This window comes from Panthera onca, chromosome B1, assembly GCF_046562875.1.
Source record: "Panthera onca isolate mPanOnc1 chromosome B1, mPanOnc1 haplotype 2, whole genome shotgun sequence".
In the NCBI taxonomy this organism is placed as follows: Eukaryota; Metazoa; Chordata; class Mammalia; order Carnivora; family Felidae; genus Panthera; species Panthera onca.
In genome coordinates, this window is record NC_138342.1 from 156,015,910 (window position 1) to 156,036,615 (window position 20,706).

The window sequence follows — 20,706 nt, forward strand, 5'->3', positions numbered from 1 at the left end:
AGCATACAGAGACAAATGTATAAACGTAAAGCTCTTTACTGCCTCCCCTCCCCCGATAATCCCCTGCTCCAGGAAAAAAAAAAAAAAAAAAATCAAGCTACAAACCCCAAACCGACTGCACAAGTCCAAGATGGGAGCAAAATGATTAAATAGCAGCATCTGCCAAAGAGATGATGAATTCTATTATGAATCAGCCAAGTGACTCAGCAGCTGAATGAAAGCTTATCTAGAGCGTTGGGGCAACGGGAAACGTAGTCAGCCCCCACTGGTATTGGCAGGCCCACAGCTGGGCTCAGAGTGTCAAGCGAGAGGCAAGGTCCAGAAGGCCAAAGGGCTGGGGAGGAATCTGCAAACAAGGACGGGGCAGGCAGCCACAAGCCTGGAGATCACTGGGAGAAGGGACTAGCTGCCTTCAAATATCTGAAGGACTAGCAGCGGGGAGATGGACTGGGTTTTCCTACATGGTTCCAAAAGACAGCGCTGGGCTTGGTAGCCCTTGGAGGAGCCAGACTCTGACTCAACAGAAGAACCTAATGCTATCAACAGCTTTTCTAGACAACCGTTGACATACAGGTAGTGAGCTCCCAGTTATGGGGGCATTCAAACAGAGGCAGGATAATCAGTTGGGGGGAACGTTGTAGTTGGTGGTGGGAGTTAGCATCGGAGTATGGTGCGAGAGCTGAACCAGCTGACCTCTACGATCTACTCAGAATATTTAAACTCCAGTAATGCACTTATGGTGCTTTCAAAATGTGCACTTTTTCCCCTTAAAAACCATCCGAGCCTTGTTTGCTTAGTAGCTGGAGTAATCAAGTAATCATTCCCAGGGGACCACAGTCCAGGCTGTGAATCGTGTTCTTTTCTTCCAAATCCTTTCTTCCTCTCCCTCCCTTGCCCTACTTCAGCTGACTAAGGCAGATCTCTTTGCCTGTCCTCCAAAGTCTGATTTTTACAAATATAATTATCACAGATTTATGCCTCCTGGGCCGGATGCTGGGGGAGCCAGAGAACAGAAAAGTTACAAGGAGTGTGCTCAAAAACAGCTCCTGTGACCTCAGTCATTGATATGCTAAGGAGGAGGCTGTTTCCATAGAAAATGTAGCTGTTACTAATGATTAGACTTTTTTTTTTTTTTTAAGAAAAATAAAAGGAAGCCTCAGGAAAGAAATATTGTTCTACATTTTCACTGGATTTTTCTTTTTTTCTTCTCGGCTGATCTTCCCACACTTGGTATTGTCTCAGGTTAGGTTGAGTGGGACCTTAGAGATGACACATAGCAGATTCTTCATTGTCCTGTTGGGAGAAACTGAGGCCCAGAGGGCCAAGTGGTGGTCCAAGGTTACCCAGCACCTTTGGGCAGAGCTGAGACTGTAGTCAGAAATCCATGCACCCAGCTCCAGTGTCTCCAGTTTTTCACAGGCCTAGAAGCTTCATCCATGCTCCCTCCTGAAAAGGGGTGGGGTCCTAGCTAGTCGTCCCTGGACCTTGGGAAATCAGGAACTGAGCCTCAAGCTGCATCTCTGAAGTTGGGAGCAGAAAACTCAGCCCCCTTCCATACAGTTCTCCCCTAAACCCTTGCATCTCAGATGGTTTTCAAAGTCGGCCACCCAAAGCAGGCTGCCTAATCCCTCTCTGCCTACCCTTCTTCCCCTGTCAGTGTGAGAGCCACCTTCAGGCAGCTGGACTTTTCACCTGGTGTGCAAATGTCCTGGGGTTCCAGAGTGGGTGGCTGTGTTTCTTTCCCAAGCAGTACCTATATCTGAGGGGTGTCTGGGTTGGTGCCCTCCGTGGCAGGGGGTCGTGTGAAGGCTCCCATCTCTCTTTCACATCAAAGCCCCCTGCCAAAGGGAGTCTAGAAGTCAGCTCCCGTCAGCAGACAGAACTGAGACAGATGGAACTGAGTGAGCCCCCTTGCAAACAGGACCGCACGTCATTTGCAAGGCCAGATGCAAGACGAAAATTTGGGGCCCCTTAACATCAATGAGGAATCTCAAGACTGCAGCCATGGCCACCAAACCAAGCTTGGGGCTGCCGAGTCCCACCCCATGGAGCCCACCCTGCTTGTTGGGGGCCCTAAGTCGATGGGGACAATAATTTGCTTAAGGTTCAGGGGGCCTTTTGGTTCCCCAAATGAGCCCTCTGCTCATGGCTAAAAACACATTTCTTCTTCCTCCTGGCCGGCAGGTCTGCCAAAGGACCACCGGGGGTCACTGTGGTGGAGTTGGGGGGAGTTGGGTGGAGTTGGTCACTGTGGGGTTGGAGAAATCGTTTCTTTCTTCCTAGGTGCTCTTCTCTAGCACAACACCCTCCCCATCCCACCCGCATTATTTCTGATGCTTCTTCTACTTCAGTGGAACAAGAGGAATGGCTCACGTTCAATGTGAAAAGAGCCGTGAGATTTTATTTTGGACTGGGAACCGCTCAGGAGCGCAGTGCACCCCTGGAACCCTGTGGAGGGTTCGCCCAGCGGCCTTATGTTAACTCAAGCTCTCCCCTCCTGGGGGCACCGTCTTCCAACTCTGAGCCCCTCCCTCCGACCCCCTGGGGAGCGGTGCTCGGCGGCATGGAGCGTCTGTCTGGCCTTTAGCGGTGCAGATGCCCTGCCTCCCCTCCCCTCCACCCTACGCGCCCCCCGCCGGGTGCTGTACCGGAGCACTCCCCCACCCCCCACCTCCGCATCTCCTCTGGCGCCAGCTTCCAGAAAGCTCCCGGTGAATTCCACGGCGTTCTTTGGGCGTGAGTCATGCAGGTTTGCAGCCAGCCCCAAAGGGGGTGTATACGAGGCTGAGCGCTATAAATACGCGCGCCTCGCGGTGCTCAGCACGCGTCGCCAGGAGCAGCGCACCGTCGCCGGGCGCCGCTGACCGGTGAGATGTCCCCACCTCCTCGCCTACCCGGGGCAGAGCCCCATCGGGACCCACGGGAGGGCGGGGGTGGCACCCAGGCGAGGACGGGAAGATCGCTGGTACTCACAAGGCTGTCACAGCCGCGCTTTGGATGGAGTCGGGAAACCGGGGAAGGGAGGTGGTCCGAGCCTCATCACTAGGCCGCCGAGCCGGAGGCGGAATTGCCGGGGGTGGCGCAAGGGCCGGGGCTCCGGAGCTCCGGCGCTCGCCAGCTCCAGCCACAATTGGATGGGCTAAATAGGACAGGTGTAATGACCCTCCTGCAAAGATGGGGAGACAAAGACTTGGAGAACTAATGCCTAAAGCCGGTGGTCCAGACTAGTGAGTGGCGGAGCCGGGTGCCCGCAAAGGGCCTGCCTGCAGCATCTTCCTTGTACAGGTACTGATCTCCAGTGATGATTGTCAGCTAGCCAGCTTGAAGCATCCTGTTTGCTCCCGAGAATTCTCTAGTTGTCTCCATAGTGTGTTTATGTTTTGATTTTAAATACATGTTGCAACCACTTAAATCCCACTCTTACTGCTTCCGAACGCACCAGGATGCATCAGAGAAAAGTCAGGCATACTCCATCAGACCTCAGACGTCTGATCCAACTGTCTCATTTTATAGATGATAATCTGAGGCCTGGAGAGGTTTAGGACCGTCTCCCAAGATAAACAGCAAGTAGGTGTCAGAATCGGGATTAGAACTGAAGCCTTGATCTTCCAGAATTTCTGGACCTAAAAAAAAAAGGAAAAAAGAAAAAAAAAAAAAAGCTGCTGCTGAGGATGATGATGATGATGATTTTAAAAGAGAGAGGTTAAGAATTTAAGAATAAGTACAGATACAATGAAAGGATACTGCCAGGAGTGTTCATTATAATAACAGTGTGAAACTACATACAATTTAAATGCCCCACCGTGTGAAATAGAGCACACCAGAAAATGGACTATTACACAGCCACAAAAGGGTGCTTTTAAAGACTCTATGGAGGTAGTGGGTGTAAGGGATCTAATTGTATACAAATCCATAGAAAATAAAAGGAAATATACCACAGTGCTAGTATTTGCCTCTGGATGGTGTAAATTTCAGGTGTATTATTTTTCTTTCTCCTTTAGTTTCTACATTTGGGGAGGAGGTTCGATAGGAGCTTGGGCCTCGGGCTTTAAAAACCGTGCAGCTCACTAGCTGCGTGACCACTTACTTAGGTGCCTGTGTCCTTCCCGTGGTTCCCTCTCCTAGGGTTAAGCCTCCTTGGGGGAAAGAGCCTGCCTGGGGGCTGTGGGGAAAAGGAGGGCCTTGGCTGGGCTTGTCCAATCAGAGCAACTGGCAGCCAGGCCCCCAGGACAGTCGCAGGCAGTCTGAGGGCAAGCAGTTCCCTGTCCAGCCCCCGTTCCAGTGCCATCCATGAACTAGTGGTATCAATCTCACATTCGGAATTAGCGTCAGCATGATAATGAGACACCCTCCCCCCGCCCCCCCCCCCCCCGCCCCGCCGCCGCCCAGCCCCCCCCCCCCCCCCACCTCAGGCTGATTCGTAGGTACTGTAAAGGAGCTGATCATTGCATTAATAGCAAAACCACACAAGGAGGGACCACGGGTGCCCGTTTCAGTCCCTCTGACCCTCTCCAAACATGCCACCTCCCCCCACTTCCCCGTTAGATATTGCTAAAGCCCACAATTGGTCCTGGGTCAGATTTCGACATCGTCAGAATTTACTATGATTATATAAGACCCCAGTATTTACAGAGCACAGTCCCATCTCTGAGGTCCTTGTTGGGGACGTTTTACAGATGAGGACACTTAAGGCTCAGATTTAATTGACTTAGTGTCAAGGAAAGAACACTGGGCTGGAGGCTGGGAGGGCTTGGGTTCTCATCCTGGGGTGGCCAGCCTGCTGCCGACCTTGGGGAGCCCCTATCTCGTCTCAGAGTCCTGCTTCCCCTCTCCCCCCTCCCCCACCGTTGAGATGGAGCGATGGGGCAGGAGACTGATCTTTTTCTCAGCTCAGGACTTGCTGGCCCCCCAGTGGACCCCAGGCTCTTGATGGGAGTCTCTGTACTGGCTGCTGGGTTTCTGGACTCCTCATTCAGTGCTCTTCTGGTCCAAACCTATTTTTGAGGCTCTTGTATGAATTTCTGAGAAGTATCCAGGGGCCTCTTCCCAAGAGGTGTTCTTGCTGGCTTTCTCTCTCTGGCCTAACAAAAGCTCTGTTTCTCTCTGAGGTGTTTCAGGCCTCAGTGAGCAGCTAGGGCAGAGCCCAGGAGCCCTGGGCCTTCTGGCAGGCCTGAAATAGCACCCCGACTCAGCCACCCACCCTGTCTTTGGGGAAGGCAATGACCCACTCTCTTCTCCCACGCTGCTCCTTTGCTCTGTGTGGCCAGTCAAGGAACCACAGCTTGGCTGTTTTACTAATTACTTTCTGGGAGAGGCTTCCTTTATTAATGTGCTACCAAGTGTCCATACGGGCCTGCTGAGCTGAGGGCAGTTTGTAGATGTTCACGATTTCAGGAAGGGGGGCAACCCCACCTCCCTGCTCTGTTATGGGAAATGAGTGAGTTCAGATAAGCAGTGGGAGGGGGAGGCCAGAAGACGGGCTGCTGGGGAGGGGGGTTCTGTTTTAGGCAACAACTTCAGCTTCTGGGAAAGGGTCCATTGTGTAAGACTGGGCTGTCCTGGGCTCTGAGCAGTCAGCTGAGTGGTGGCAGGGGCACCTTGGCAGTGCACCCTACTGTGGGCTTAAAGGGAACAGCCCTGTGAAAGAGACCTGGCAGGGCCGAGGCACATGTCCATCCAGAGGGAACTTCTCCTGGGGAGGCAGGGGGCCCACCTTTAACCCCCTGACTTTGTCTCTCTCTCTCTCTCTCCCCCCTCTGAGCACAATTGCCCCACCCTCTGCTCTCCTGTATTTATACCCCAAATCTATGCCGCCTGGCTCACGTCTCATGCCAAGGATGGCAAATGGGATTTATTGTCCTTTGCCGACCCAAAGGGTTGGCTGTCACTGCCTCTGAGTCTTAAAAAGCAGTTTTAGGTGGTGTTAAGGCTCAGTGGAGAAAAAGGTGTTGTGATTGACTGGTGATGCCTATGGGTAGGATTAGTGGTGCACACAGCAGGGGGGCTGCTGAGCTCTGGGAGGCCATCCCCATGTTAGGGCGTTAGGGGTGGGGACGGAGAGGGCCGGGTGAGTCATCCCAGAGAGGTGTTTTGAGGGTTTATTTGATATGAGCAGGTATCATCAGATAGACGTCCTTTCTGGATGCAGAAAGCAGTGTCCAGTCTTAGTCAGCGATTCAGGGGGAGGAGGAGGGGGAGGAAGAGGGGAAGGAGGAGGAGGAGGAGGAGGAGGGTGGGGAGGAGGGGAAGGGCTGGACCTGAGCCCAGGGCTCTGACTTCAGAGTTCTCCTTTCTTCTGCCTTAGGCTGCTTCTCCTATGGCTCCTCCACCGCCTCTGCTTTCTTTTGAAGGTGTCCGGGGGCAAGACTGATCTTTTCTCCCAATTTCCCCAGGGATAAAAACACAGCATTGCCAGCTCAGGGGCTGGCTGAAGGCAGGGCTCCAGGGAAGCTGCTGTAGGCTGCAGGCTGGGCCGGAAACCAGCGGGCTGTCTAGCTGTTACCATGACAGTCTCCTGTTCTCTACAAACAGAGGCCTGTTGGGATTCCAGAATTGGAGAGCCGGACGCAATGAAGACTCTCCTACTGTTGGTGGGGCTGCTGCTGACCTGTGAGAATGGACGGGTTCTGGGAGACAAGGCGGTCTCAGACGCAGAGCTCCAGGGTAAGTGGAGCAGGGGTTCCCCTAGGCCACACTTCCTCACTGTCAGGGCCCCAAGTGGTAAAGACCGTTTTCTCCTGCGCATCAGGTCTGCTTGGCTGGGGCCGGCCTCTCCCGGAGCCTCGTCTCTCCAAGCTGCCTGGCCTAGGTTCTTTGTGGTCAGGTTACTCCTAGACGTTTTTCAGGTGTATCTTAAGTGCTCAGAAAGCACTGGATGCTGCTGTATTCCTTTTGGGCTGTTCCCTCACCAGTCCGCTTGTCTTGTGCCCCCACCTTGTCCACAAAGGTCTATGAAGCCTGGATCATTTGCGCCTTGTGAGTTTCCATTTCTGAGTTTCCATGGCGCCTGCTGTATGTATCTGATACCAGTCCACCTAGAAACTCAATGCTCCATATCCAGGAAGGGAGAAATGTCCTCCTTCAGAGCCCAGCCGGGGGTCCCCTCCTCCGCCAGGCCTTTCCTGAAACCTGTCCTCCCTCCTCCCCACCCTTGTCCTGCAAGCTGACTGCTTCTCTGCAGGCAGTAGTTGAAAACTCAGACTTTGAGATCGGACTTGGGTATGCATCTGATACCTCTGTGACTCCCTAGCTGTATAACCTGGGGTAGGTATCTGACCTCACTGTGCTTCCTTTTCCTCATGTATGCAGTGGGCACGATGCCAGCACAGAGAGTATTAAATAAAAGGCGCGTGAAGTGGCCGGACTCAGTGTCCGGCCCAGGATAACCGCCAGACAAGCCTTAGCTGTTACTCCTTCAGCTCTTCGGGACACTGTCTCATTGCCTTTGTCACTCGGTGTTGTGTCTTGATCGCAGTCTCCTCTCAGAACGGTGCCATTCGTTCATCTTTGTGTCCCCCATCACCTGGAACTGTGGAATAAAGAAGTTCAGACGTGCGGCTAAGCCGAATTCCAGAAACACTTGTATCCAAGATAATATTTTACTTCCGGGATTTTTTGTTTTCCTTGAAAGATTTCTTCTGCAGCTGGGCAGGCTGGTTCTCTAGAGCCGCAGGGGCATTGTGGCGTGGTGCTGCTTGCTGTCCCTCCTCTGGGGTGTGCCCGCTCCAGCGGGCTGTGTTCCTGAGCCGCTGGTGTAGTCGCTACGTGGGCCCTGGGTCCACAATAAGCCCTGGGATGGGAACCCGTGTCAGGGCAAAGCTGGGGCCCGAAGGCTGCCTGCCAGGGTGGGCACTGCCAGCCCCAGCAGCTCCTACACCCAGCTGGCCTCCCCGACCCTTCCAGATGGTTCTAGGGTTACATGCCCCATCTCCGCCGCAGTCTCGTCCTCTCTCCTCCTTCTACCTCCCGACCCTTCTCTTGCAGAAATGTCCACCGAGGGGAGTAAGTACATTAACAAGGAAATTAAAAATGCCCTCAAGGGCGTGAAACAGATAAAGACTCTGATAGAACAGACAAACGAAGAGCGCAAATCCCTGCTCAGCAACTTAGAAGAAGCCAAGAAGAAGAAAGAGGTGAGGACAGCCAGGTGACCGCACCCTCCCCCTTGGCTGCCCCTGCTAGAGAGGAGGGGTGGCCGGGGCTCCTGTGGGGCCCTGCTGGGTTGCCAGGGTGACCCTCAGCCCTTCCAGGCCGGTGTCAGCTGATGCTGGGGCTGCAGTTAATAAATAGGGAGAGTTTCTTTGCTTTTGAAAGCTTCAAGGGGTGAGATCTTGGATCTGGTTTTTTGGGTTTTTTTTGTTTTTTTTTGTTTTTTTTTTTTACCAGCCTGGCGCAGGGCCTGATGATGCCAGGATTCACTTCAATAGATTTTTCTAAACCCTGACTATGCAAGCTCCAAGGTAGGCTTTGGATAAGGTCTGTCCCAGGTCAGGAGGGGGATGGGGCCCTGCTGGCAGGAAGCTTATCTAGTAGGGACAATACCTTTGGGGTTAAGGCAGGCACACACCCGTATTGCCTCCCGGCTTTCTAGAGTTCTGACTATTTCATGAAGAGACACCTAAGTCCAATAGTGAAAATAGCGGGTCTAGACTGTGCTTAATGACTCAACAAAACTAAAACACCACAATGCAATAAACAACTTATTTTAAAAATCAATAGTCTCCTTAAGTGTACCCTAAAAACCTCCTCCCATTGCCTCCCTCCCCCTAATGAACGAAATGCTAAGACAGGGTCACCTGCTACCTTCATGACCCATAATGCATAGTAAAGCATTAAAAAAAATTTTTTTTTAATGTTTATTTATTTTTGAGAGAGAGGCAGAGCATGAGTGGGGGAGGAACAGAGAGAGAGGGAGACACAGAATCCAAAGCAGGCTCCAGGCTCTGAGCTGTCAGCACAGAGCCCGACGCGGGGCTCAAACCCACGAACTGTGAGATCATGACCTGAGCTGAAATCGGATGCTTAAGCGACTGAGCCACCCAGAGCCCCCATAGTAAAGCATTTTAAAGGCTCTGAGGGGTCACCTGGGTGGCACAGTCTGTTAGGCATCTGACTCGATTTTGGCTCAGGTCATGATCTCACAGTTGTGAGCCCACATCAGGCTTAAGAGTCTCTCTCTCTCTCCCTCTGCCCCTCTCCCCTGCTCATGTGCTCTCTCCCTAGAAAATTTTTTTTTAACTTTTAAAAGCTAAAAAAAAAAAAAAAAAAAAAAAAGATAATAAAGAATAAATACATAAAATAAAGGCTCTGAGAAGTTCTGCAGCGAAGAAGTTTGTGTAATTTCACTTAACCCTTTGTTTTCCAAATGGAATTGATCAGAGCATCCTTTTTTCTCCCCCTGATAGCTTTTAGCACAATTCCCTGGAAGCTGCTTCAGGAAATGCTGGCCTGGAGGCAGCTCTTTCTTTTGACACTTAGTGCCCTTCCTTGGCCTCAGTGGTTTTTTTCTCACCATTTTATGAGAATCCTCAAGTAGCTCATGTAGAGGTGGCAGGCAAGTCTTGTTCTGGAGTTTTTGTGGTCATGATCACAGTTGGATATTCTACAATCCAGATTCTGTGATAAAAGCACATCAAGTTCAAGAAAAGACTACATTACTTATTTTTACTTTTTATTTTATTTTTTTACATTTATTTGTTTTTGAGAGACAGAGACAGAGCGTGAACAGGGGACGGGTAGAGAGAGAGACACGCACACACAGAATCTGAAGCAGGCTCCAGGCTCTGAGGCGTCAGCACAGAGCCCGACGAGGGGCTCAAACCCACAAACTGTGAGATCATGACCTGAGCCGAAGTTGGACGCTCAACCGATTGAGCCACCCAGGTGCCCCAAGACTACGTTGCTTCTTAGTTCTTCAGTATGTGAACAGGAAAGAGAGGAAGTGGGCAGGGCAGTTGATGGTCGTGAATTGGCTTGGTAAGAGGTATGGTGGCCTTTCCAGCAGCAGCAGGGTACCAGGGGTGGAGGGGACCTGGAACAGAGGAGGGATCTCTTGGAAGTCCCTGTCTTCCTGGTCAGCTCTTCACAGTGTAGATTTGCTTTGTGGTGTGGATGGTCTACTTCATTCTTCTTGGAAGTGTTAATACATTCATTTGTTGAGACTTTAATATAGAAAAGTGGAAAAGGAAAAGTTTTCCATAACCCTCTTACCTGAGGACTGTTAACATGTGATTCGTTTTTTACTACATTTTCCCCTTTATATTCTTTTGACAGCCGCTATACTCAAAATCACGGTTTGTTAACATGGAAAAGTGCTTGTTACGCTATTTAAAACTTAACTACGAACACCCCTGCCAAACTACTTGTCCAGCCTCTGGGTGGACCACAATTTGCTTCACTGGCCTTCTAGTTTTAAGCATCCGGATTGATTCCAGTATTTTTTTTCTGCCATAAATGAATACTTAACAAATATCTTCATGCATAGGGATTTTCCCTTTATGGCAGGAATTCTTTGGGATGGATTCTTATAGAATTATTGGACCAAGTGACATGGATGTACGAGAGAGTTTTGGTAGTTGTTGTGACTTTAACTTTTAATTAAGAAAAAAATTTTTAAGGCTATTTATTTACTTTGAGAAAGAGAGAGAGAGAGCAATCAGGGGAGGGGCAGAGAGAGGGGGAGAGAGAGAATCCCAAGTAGCACAGAGCCTGATGCAGGGCTCAACTCACCATCTGTGAGATCATGACCTGACCTGAAACCAAGAGTCTGATGCTTAACTGATTGAGCCACCTTAATTTTTTTCTTGATGTTTATTTATATTTGAAAGAGAGAGAGCAGGGGAGGAGCAGAGACAGACAGAGATAGAATCTGAAGCAGGCTTCAGGCTCTGAGCTGTCAGCACAGAGCCCAAGGCAGGGCTCGTACTCACAAGCTGTGAGATCATGACCTGAGTGGAAGTCGGACGCTTAACTGACTGAGCCACCCAGATGCCCAGTGACTTTGATCAAGAAAGCTTGCTTATTCTCATTGCATGCCAGGGACTGTGGCTGCAATAGACAAATAAGATTCAGGACATCGGTGGAAGCTTTGGAAGACAACATTTAAACCCCAAAAGTGGAGAAGAGAAAGTTAGGTATAAGGGAGCGGTAAATCCTGGGGTCGAGACTAAGTGCAGCATCAGAGGAAGGGGATATCTACATGGGTTCTAGTGGCTGGACAAAACTGTAAGGAAGAGCGGGGTCTTGAAGTTGGGAAGGTATTTAGAGCTGGGTGGGGAGGGAAATCCAGGCAAGTGAGGGATATAGGAGCCAGAGGAGGAAATAAGCACGCTGTGTGGCCAGCCCTGGAAAGACCCGCCTGAGCAGTGGAGGGCCAGGCATCGCCGTGCGCCCTTGGAAAGCGTGAAGCCTGTGGTTTCCGCGTGGCTAACCTGGCCTCGTGTCCCCCTGTAGGATGCCCTAAGTGATACCAAGGACTCTGAAATGAAGCTGAAGGCGTCCCAGGGGGTGTGCAATGACACCATGATGGCCCTCTGGGAGGAGTGTAAGCCGTGCCTGAAACAGACCTGCATGAAGTTCTACGCTCGCGTCTGCAGAAGCGGCTCGGGCCTGGTTGGCCAACAGGTGAAAGGGGACGCGCCGCTGAGGACAGCTAGGCTCTGAGTGGGGGGTGCGGAGAACTGAGTGAAATATGCTTCTATGGTCCTACACCCAGTTCCGATGCGCGGGGGGTGTTCCTCACGCCAAGCAATTCCCCCACAGCAGCCTACGCTTCAGCTCCATTCCGACACTGTCCACCTGGGAGGCAGCATTAGATCCCACAGGGTAAGGGCTCAGGCCCACAGGACCGTCCTCCCCACCCCCTAGCTTCAGCCGCCCATCCCAAGCCTGGCTTGTCACCTGTGCTTCTGTCCGACTGGCTACAGAGTGGAGGTTCCCACAATCCCCTCCTTGGGTTCAATTAATTTGCCAGAGCAGCTCACAGCTCAGAGACACAGTTGACTTACTAAGTTATTGGTTTCTGATAAAAGGCTATAACTCAGAAAAACCAGAAGAGATGCATAGGGCAAGGTGTGGGGAAAAGGTGGGGAGCTAACACGTCCTCTGAGAGGGCGCCCCTCTCCAGTGTTTTCACATGTACACCGACCCAGAGGCTCCTCAAGCCCATCCTTTTGGGATTTTTATGGAATCTTCCTTCAGTGGTCATGATTGATAAAATCATTGGCCATTGCGGATGGATTCAACCTCCAGACCCTCCCCGCACCCCCCCCCACCCTCCCCGCCCCCGACATCAGGAGGTGGGATTAAAACTTCCACCCTCTAATTGTTCTCATCCGGGCATCCGGGGCATCCGGGTTCGTTCCTCTGGCTACCAGCCCCCATCCTTAAGTGTTTTCCAAAAGCCGCCTCATTAACATAACAAAAGGCCTTTATTGCTCTCCTGGAAGGAAATTCTAAGGGCTTTAGGAACCCCACGAAGACCAAATATACATTTCTTACTACAAATCACAGCATCACAGCTTCCTTTCACAAGCCCTGATGCAACTGATCAGTCGGGCTGCGGCTGCACTGGGGCCCCCGGAGCGCCCATCATCAGTTGCTACGAGTGCACAAATGTGAAGTCATGGACCGCACATGTGCCAGGTATTGGCCATCTGTTAGAAGGTTCTTCTCTAGAAATTATTAGCTGGGTAATGTAACAGCTTTGTAGTACAGCAAATCCTTGTGCCCGCTTAGGCAGAAGGAGTTAAGAACTTTGGCACATGAATATTGATCTCATCCTCCCCTGAGGGCCTCGCCTGGTTGGAGCTCATGAACTGAAGGCTGTCAGTTGGCCCTTGGCTGAACAGGGGTGTGGGATCCTTCGTGGTCAAAGAAGAGGCTAGTCTCAGGTGATGGGGGTCTGTGCATCTCGTGGCCTCAGAGGCCTTCCTAAATTCTTCCCCATTGGGCAGGTAGAATGGAAGGGCATTGGCCCCCAGTTGGGGGGCCAGGGAGCCAGTCCCAGCAGGACCTTTGGTCACGTGCTATGATTGAGGAGCCCCAAGGGCAGTGAGGGGTCAGGATCGGCTCTTCTCAACAAGCAGGAGGCCAGGAGGAGGCTGGGACCTTAGCAACCTTCTAACTTGCCCATTTTGCCTGTTACAGCTTGAGGAGTTCCTGAACCAGAGTTCTCCCTTCTACTTCTGGATTAACGGCGACCGCATCGACTCCCTGCTGGAGAACGACCGGCAGCAGACCCACGCCCTGGACGTCATGCAGGACAGCTTCAACCGGGCATCCAGAATTATGGACGAGCTTTTCCAGGACAGATTCTTCACCCGTGAGCCCCAGGATACTTACCACTACTCACCCTTCAGCTCATTACAGAGGAGGCCTTTCTTCTTCAATCCCAAGTCCCGCTTCGCCCGGAACGTAATGCCTTTCCCTGCATTCCAACCCTTGAACTTCCACGACATGTTTCAACCCTTCTTCGACATGATACACCAGGCTCAACAGGCCATGGACATCAACCTCCAGAGAATTCCCTACCACTTTCCGATGGAATTCACAGAAGGTGAAAAAATGTCTCATTCTTCCTAAGGGATGGGAACTAGCAGGTTATTGAGAAGCTCAGTAGAGTCTAAGAACATTGCTGGCGGCCTGGTGTGTGTCATCTCTATTTCCCCCAGCAACTCCATGAATGGTATTATCCCCATTTAAGGAGGAGAAAATTATGACAGTAAAGGAGTGTGTCCAAGTATTCACAGCCGGAAAAGTATGACCTGGTCAAACTTAGCCCTGCCAGACTTGGAACCTTGTTCTTTCCAAGTTTACCATGCCCCTCCCAGCAACTGGTGGTCATGACATTGATTAGTCCATTCGAGAGAACCAGACAGCCTTTCTCTCGGGAATGCAGGTGGCTTTATGTGGATGCCATGCATATATTGGTGACCAATTATATAATGAGTACATATTACAGTTTAGAAAACCGTTCATGGCTATAACCTTGGGGCCTTGGTGGAGAATGAGCATGCAGTGAATATCTTTTCAGGGAATGAAGTCTAATATGGACATGAAAAGTCAATATATTTAGAACTGATTTCCTTCGTTGAACTAATAGACGTAGTTGGCCAACACCATCTCCTAAATGCTGCAGTGTGTTGGCTTGAAATGGTCTGGAAATACAGAAGGACCTTGAATTGAACAGCATCTACTGCATATCCGCAATGGGGGGAGCCCTGTGTTATAAGGCGGCTCAAAGGAGGATCCCATTCCTGCCTTCAAGGGGCTTGCTGACTGGCTAGGGGGAGAGAAACGAGCCAGATGAAATGCAAAGCAAAAATGGGTTCTGATGCCAAAGAGAGGCCCGTGGAGCTAACGGCAGTGTGGCAGCGGGAGGGTCTCATCCCCCAGAGACGGTGGGAGGCGAGGCCCTGGGAGCCAGCTCCTGGTCCTTCTGTGGGGAGCCCCGATCAGTCTGCAGGCAGATGACTACTTTCCAACCTGCATCTCAGGGGGGCAAACGGGAGCGTGGAAGGATCAGTGAGGTCGGGGTGGCCCATCACTATATTGCTCTGTGTGGGCCATCAGCATGACTCCCCCTTCCCTCCTGTGTCTCCAGAAGACAACCAAGACCGTATGGTGTGCAAGGAGATCCGTCACAACTCCACGGGGTGCCTGAGGATGAAGGACCAGTGTGACAAGTGCCAGGAGATCTTGTCAGTGGGTGAGTCGGGGAGCCCTGGGTCCCTGGTCCCTCACTGGGGCTCCCTTTATGGGGTCGGACACATGGGACTTGAAATTCCACTCTGCTGCCTTCTGGCTGTGGCACTGGGGACGGTCCTCGGCCCTGCTCCACCTGGGCCCCTCATCTGTAGACACGGGTTAAGATGGAGGGCTGTCCCTGAAATCGGGAGACAGCATTCTTTGATTTCCCCAGTTATCTTCTTCCCCAGGGCCCAGCCTGGTAGACCTCCTCATTTTCCCCTGCAGATGATGGAACTTTAGAGAATACGTATTCTGGTTAACAAACACTTACCGTGTGTTCGGCTGGCACCACTATAAACACTTGGCAAACATTTACTCACTTCCTCAGAATGATCCTGAGTTAGGTACAGTTATTGTCCCTGTCTTAACAGAGGTGAAAAGCTCGTAGTCACAGGATGGTTGAGTAACTTCTTAAGATTATAGGACACCCTTATGTTGGAGAGCTAGGTGTTTGGGACATGTTTTTAACCAGTGTTTGGTGTTCTGTCCCCAGAACACATGGGTCACCGGTAGTGGTTGGTCCGAAGCAAAGGAAATATAATTGACCCTTGAACAACGAGGGGGTAAAAGGAGGCGATAACGTAAGCTGTCTATTAACACGTAGTTCATATTCAACGTGTCTTATGTACTGTATTCTTCAAGTAAGCTAGAAAAAAAGAGATTAAGAAAATCATAAAGAAGAGGGGGTGTCCGGTGGCCATGATCTCACAGTCATAAGATCGAGCCCTGCCACTTCGGATTCTCTGTCTTCCTCTGTCTCTACCCCTCCCCCACTCCCTCCCGCACTCTTGCTTTCTCTCTTACGAAAGAAAGAAAGAAAGAAAGAAGAAAGGAGGAAAGAAAGAAAGAAAGAAAGAAAGAAAAGAAAGAAAATCATAAAGAAGAGAAAAACTACATCACAGTACTGCCTGGTATAGAATCCACACTGTGGACACATTTGAGGGTCGACTGTACTTCCCTTCAGCTGTTGCCCTCAGTTTTGTTAGATCTGCTCATTGACTAGTTTCTTGTTACTTTGAGTAACAGCTGTCAAAGCATCTAGAATGGTTCCTGGCACACAATAGTCTGTGCTCAGAAAGAGTTAATTGTTCCCCTTGTACATTGCAGATCAATCTTGTGGCTTTGTTCTTAATACATTTGGGTTTGCCAGGACAAGCCTTCAGAGTCTAGTTAAATATTCCTAGCCTCACTCCTATAATTTTAGAAGCCACTGCAAAATAAATACAAGTGCTGTGAGAGGCTGATGTATGAAGTGTAGATGAGTACTCAACCAAGCCTCCCGGGCTTTTCCCATAAAATATCGTAGTTAGAGTTGCAGAAATTACATAGTGCTTTGCCACAAGAAAGTCCTGTTTAGGGCCAGAAGAGAGACGCACAGATGCCAGGGCTCAAATTGGCACCCCTACCACTGATATTGTTTTTTTTTTCAAGTTGATTTATTTATTTTGAGAGAGAGAGAGAGAGAGAGAGAGAGAGAGAGAGCATGAGGGTGGGGCGAGGGGCAGAGAGAATCCCAAGCAGGCTGCACGATGTCAGCGCACAGCCCGACTCGGAGCTCGAACCCATGACCGTGAAATCATGTCCTGAGCCAAAATCAGGAGTTGGACGCTCAACCGTCTGAGCCACCCAGACGCCCCCCGACCCAGCACTGAGGTTAATGGTCACTGGTCGCAGCTTATCTAAACTGCCTTCTCTTCTGCATGGAGAAAGAGTCAGCACCTCTTACTGAAGGTGCTTGAACCAAATGAGCACGCACTGCCCGAACACTCTAGACCAGGGGGTCTCAACTTTGGCACTCCTGACAGTCCACACCAAATGATTTTTTGTCGTGTGGCACTGTCCTGTGCCCTGTGGGCTGTTTAGCAGCACCCCTGGCCTCTCCCCAGTGGGCACCAGTAGCCTCCCCTCCCCACCAATCCTGACAACCAAAACTGTTTTCAGACCTTGCCAAATATCCCCTGGGGGTTAGCAGAGCCCCCAGTTGAGATCCACTGCTCCAGACAGTCTGGGTTCTCAATGGCTTTCCTTATTTTTTTAATTCTTCTCTGGTGAAAGAGTTGAGATTATTCATTGTATTGTCTTTTCAACCTGGCTTTCATTTCTTGCCCCACCTAACATTTTTGAAGTTGCAATACCTATGGTAATCACTTATATTAAATGCAGTGTGCAAAGATCTGTCTTCCCCAAGTCAGGGGATGCACCCTCCTTAGGAGAGTTTTGAAACAATTAGGGAAAGAAAATCAGTAGTTTGTAAAGAGATAGTGGGTAGTTGCCAGCTCTTCTCAATCTGAAACCTGCAGTGAGTATTCAAGGACCAAGATGGGCAAGCCGGGACCCCCAGCCACCAGGCTGCTGTGCTTTGTGCCCCAAGGACCCTGGCCAGCTCTTTTGCCTCTTTTGACTGTTGGCACTGGATTTCCAGCTCTGCAGATTTGCTCCAAAGACAGGCTTGGAGAATTTTCCAGAACCATAGACTCAGAGTAGGAAGGGCCTACTCTGAGTAGCCCATGAATCATTCATTCTATGACTTTTAGGCAATTGATTTACTTCTGCGGGCCTCAGTTTCATCGCTGGTAATACTTAAAGGCAGAATAGATGTGATTATCGGAGACAGGGGCTATCTAAAGCACTTATGTCGTGTCTGGTACCGAGTAGGTCCCCACAAAGGGTAGCCGTAAGTAACCCCTCCCTCACTCCGGAAATGATCCATCCAGGGACGAGGGCAGCAAGAGCAGGTCCGGGTCTGAGCACAGAGACTGAGATCAGTGCTTCTCAAAGTGTGGTCCACACTGCTTGTCACCAGTCTTCCAAAGGGATAAGGGTCTTGCACCCAAAGGTAAATCAATGATGTCTCTAAGGACACTGTTTAGTTCAGGTGACATTGTTTTCCAGAGCAAGACTTCATCGATGAAGGAAGCTGAGTGCTGGTTTATATTCCGGGGTGAGCCCTGTTAACGTTGCAGACTGACAACACGTGGTTTGTGGCTCGGTACTTAACAGTAGCCCTGCTTTCGGTCCTGGCTCCGAGGACGGATTTCCATTCATGTTTTTATCCTTTTTTAGCTTTCCCTTTACATTTCTGCCTTTTTTTCCCCCCCATCTCTGGGCAGACTGTTCTGCCAGCAACCCCTCTCAGGTGCTGCTGCGGCAGGAACTTAACAACTCCCTGCAGATGGCAGAGAAGTTCACCAAGCTGTACGAGGAGCTGCTTCGGTCCTACCAGGAGAAGATGTTCAACACGTCCTCTCTGCTGAAGCAGCTGAACGAGCAGTTTAGCTGGGTGTCCCAGCTGGCTAATCTCACTCAGAGTGAAGACCCATTCTATCTCCAGGTCACTACGGTGAGTCATGTCCTGGCCACGCACCGAAGCTCGGGGGCCCGGGACACGGTCCGGAGGCGATGGGAACCTTCCCTGGGAGTAAATGGGATGAAGGTATTAAAGGCAGCCCTTAGGCTTTGGATCGAGCATTTGTCACATGGCAGGAAACATAAGAGCTTTTATGCACGTGGTTGCATGGAAGCCTCATGACCCCGTGAGATGTAGACCATCGTGGCCCCATTTTACGGTTGAGGAAAGTGAGAGAGACTCAACAGCGTGCCCAAGGTTTAATAACCGGTAGGTGACTCGCCTGGGCGTTTGAACTCGTGTGCTTGGCCAGAAAGCCTGTGCTCTTTCCACGAAGCTGCCTTGCTATGTTGGATGCCTCATGAACTGGGGCCTTATTCTCTACCAGGGATAGAAAGCTTCTCTCTAGTGCTGGGAACCTTTTTTTTGTTTTTCTTTCCCAGATTCCTTTTCTGTCACTGGCCAAGCCAGTGGCTGCCCAAAGAAAACATGGTGGCTTAGGACCCATTTGTCTCTGTGGGGCTCCCCACAGGCTGGTCATTTGCAGACAATGTTTGTACCTACAGACAAGTGTCTCTGAACTCGGGCATTTCTGTTCACGGAGTTGTCCAGATGTCAAAATCAGTCAAAAGCAAAAGGGGTCCACTGTCCAGATTTCTGCCTGGCTTTTGTTGCAGAATGAGTCCATCTGGACCAGTTTTTCAGTCCTTCTCTTACCTTTCTTCCTTCTAGGTGAGCTCCCAGACTTCTGACTCCAACGTTCCCTCTGGCTTCACTAAGGTGGTTGTGAAGCTCTTTGATTCCGACCCCTTCGCTGTGATGGTCCCAGAGGAAGTCTCCAGGAACAATCCTAAATTTATGGAGACTGTGGCAGAGAAGGCCCTTCAGGAATACCGTCAAAAGAACGGGTGAGTATGCAGGCCTTACCTGGCATCCTTCTGGGCCCAGCAGGTCCGCAGGAGCCAGAAACAGGGCAGCATAGCCAGCCTGGGAATGATGGCACCAGTAGCCAGAGCCCAGGCACGAAGGCAGAAAAATCAGTGGACATTTTACTTTTCCTTTGAAGGATGTTCTTTCTTTGTTGAGGAGAAGTTGAGTATCAGTTGCTGCCTGTCAGTGAATATTGAGCCCTCACCTTCCGTTTTCCTTCATTTTATTTCCAGGGAGAAATGAGATGTGAACATTGCCTCTCCAAACATGGGGGTGTCTGAGTTCAGTTGCCCCCAAGATGAGCGATAGGCCCCTAGAGAGAGCCCTGCACGTCACCAAGTGACCAGGCCTTGCCTCAAGGCCCTCCTGTCCCTTCACCCAGCCTTTCCTCCCTCTGGACTCCGCGCTGTAATGCCTGCGTTCGCTGATCATGGGAAGAAGTCCCATGTGCCACTAACTCAATAAAACCGCCAGTAATCAGAATGCTCTGGGGTGTCCTCCTTTTATGCTGTTTTTTTCTATTTCCCACACGCCTGCATTTTGGTATTGAAAAAAAAAGAAGTAGAAAAGAAAAGGCAATAGCAAAGATGTATAAGGAATACCATATAATTGAGAATACGTGGAGCGTGACAAAGTTAAACCGAAGGATTCTTGCTTTTAGGAGGAGAGAAATGTGTTCGAACAGCCAAGTGAAATAAATTTCTGAAAAGTGAATCTTGGCCATTCCATTATAAAACCGTTGATGTATTCTGATTCAGGGGGGCGGGGGGCGAGATCTGAAGGAATAGCTTGAAAATCAGAGTGAAGAGAGGGTACTAATAAGGCATACTGGGTATTTTAATATACAATTGCTATTTTCCTAATGGAAACTGTAGTCCCCAAAAGACAAAACGGGGTGATTTCCTTTTCACTTGGAATTCCTGTGGCACGGCCTTCACCGTGACATTGTTGGTATGCTGTCAATCCATACAACCCTTACTTACATCTGTCCCCTCCACCATGATTTCTCTTCCACTTGGGTTTTTTCTGATGGTGAGATCTGACTTCTTAGTCTGCCGGCTGGCTGGGTTGCAGTACCCCATGCTACCAGCAGGTGGCCCCACCTAACTGTGGTACCTCCCTCAACGTTAAGTTACTAAGCATTTCCATTTATGAGTATTTTGTAGCCATAGAATTCTTTTCATCAAATATACTTCGTACGAAGAAAAAAACATCTGGCCGCATTCCAGGATTGTAGCTAAGTCTACATCATAAATTAAAAGCTTAGAATATTCTTACATCACCTGTTCCTTTTCTCTCCCTTCTTTAAGTTATAAGGACCTCTGCCACACAAGGAACAGACTGCAAGGCTTAGGTCATCAAAGAAGCTGGTATTTTAGTATTAGTCTCAAGGAAATTCGGAGTAAAGTTAGTATGATTCACTTAATGATCTGTATTAATTAGGGTTACAAGCTCAGAAGGCATTTTGCTAAAATGACCCTCATTGTAAATTGTACATCACATTAATGTCACATACCAGATTTCAAAATTTATTTTTTGTTTCCTATTATGTCTCTAGATGCTGGCAGCCACAGTATCTACATGTTGCTTTTTATGCAATCTACTTTATTTTTAATTATTTTTTAATGTCTATTTATTTTTGAGAGAGACAGAGACAGAACACAAGCAGGGGAGGGGCAGAG

General features: G+C 50.1%; 1 protein-coding gene across 1 annotated transcript; it reads left to right on the plus strand.

Moving 5' to 3' along the window:
- Positions 1-2,734: 2,734 nt before the first annotated feature.
- On the plus strand, positions 2,735-19,507 carry CLU (clusterin). The gene is made up of 9 exons (XM_060653648.2): positions 2,735-2,867; positions 6,532-6,663; positions 7,984-8,132; positions 11,452-11,622; positions 13,147-13,555; positions 14,603-14,707; positions 17,859-18,088; positions 18,827-19,002; positions 19,258-19,507. Exons 2-9 carry the CDS (start codon positions 6,570-6,572, stop codon positions 19,265-19,267), a joined length of 1,344 nt encoding a protein of 447 aa, XP_060509631.1. The 5' UTR covers positions 2,735-2,867; positions 6,532-6,569; the 3' UTR covers positions 19,268-19,507.
- The last annotated feature ends 1,199 nt before the right edge of the window (positions 19,508-20,706 follow it).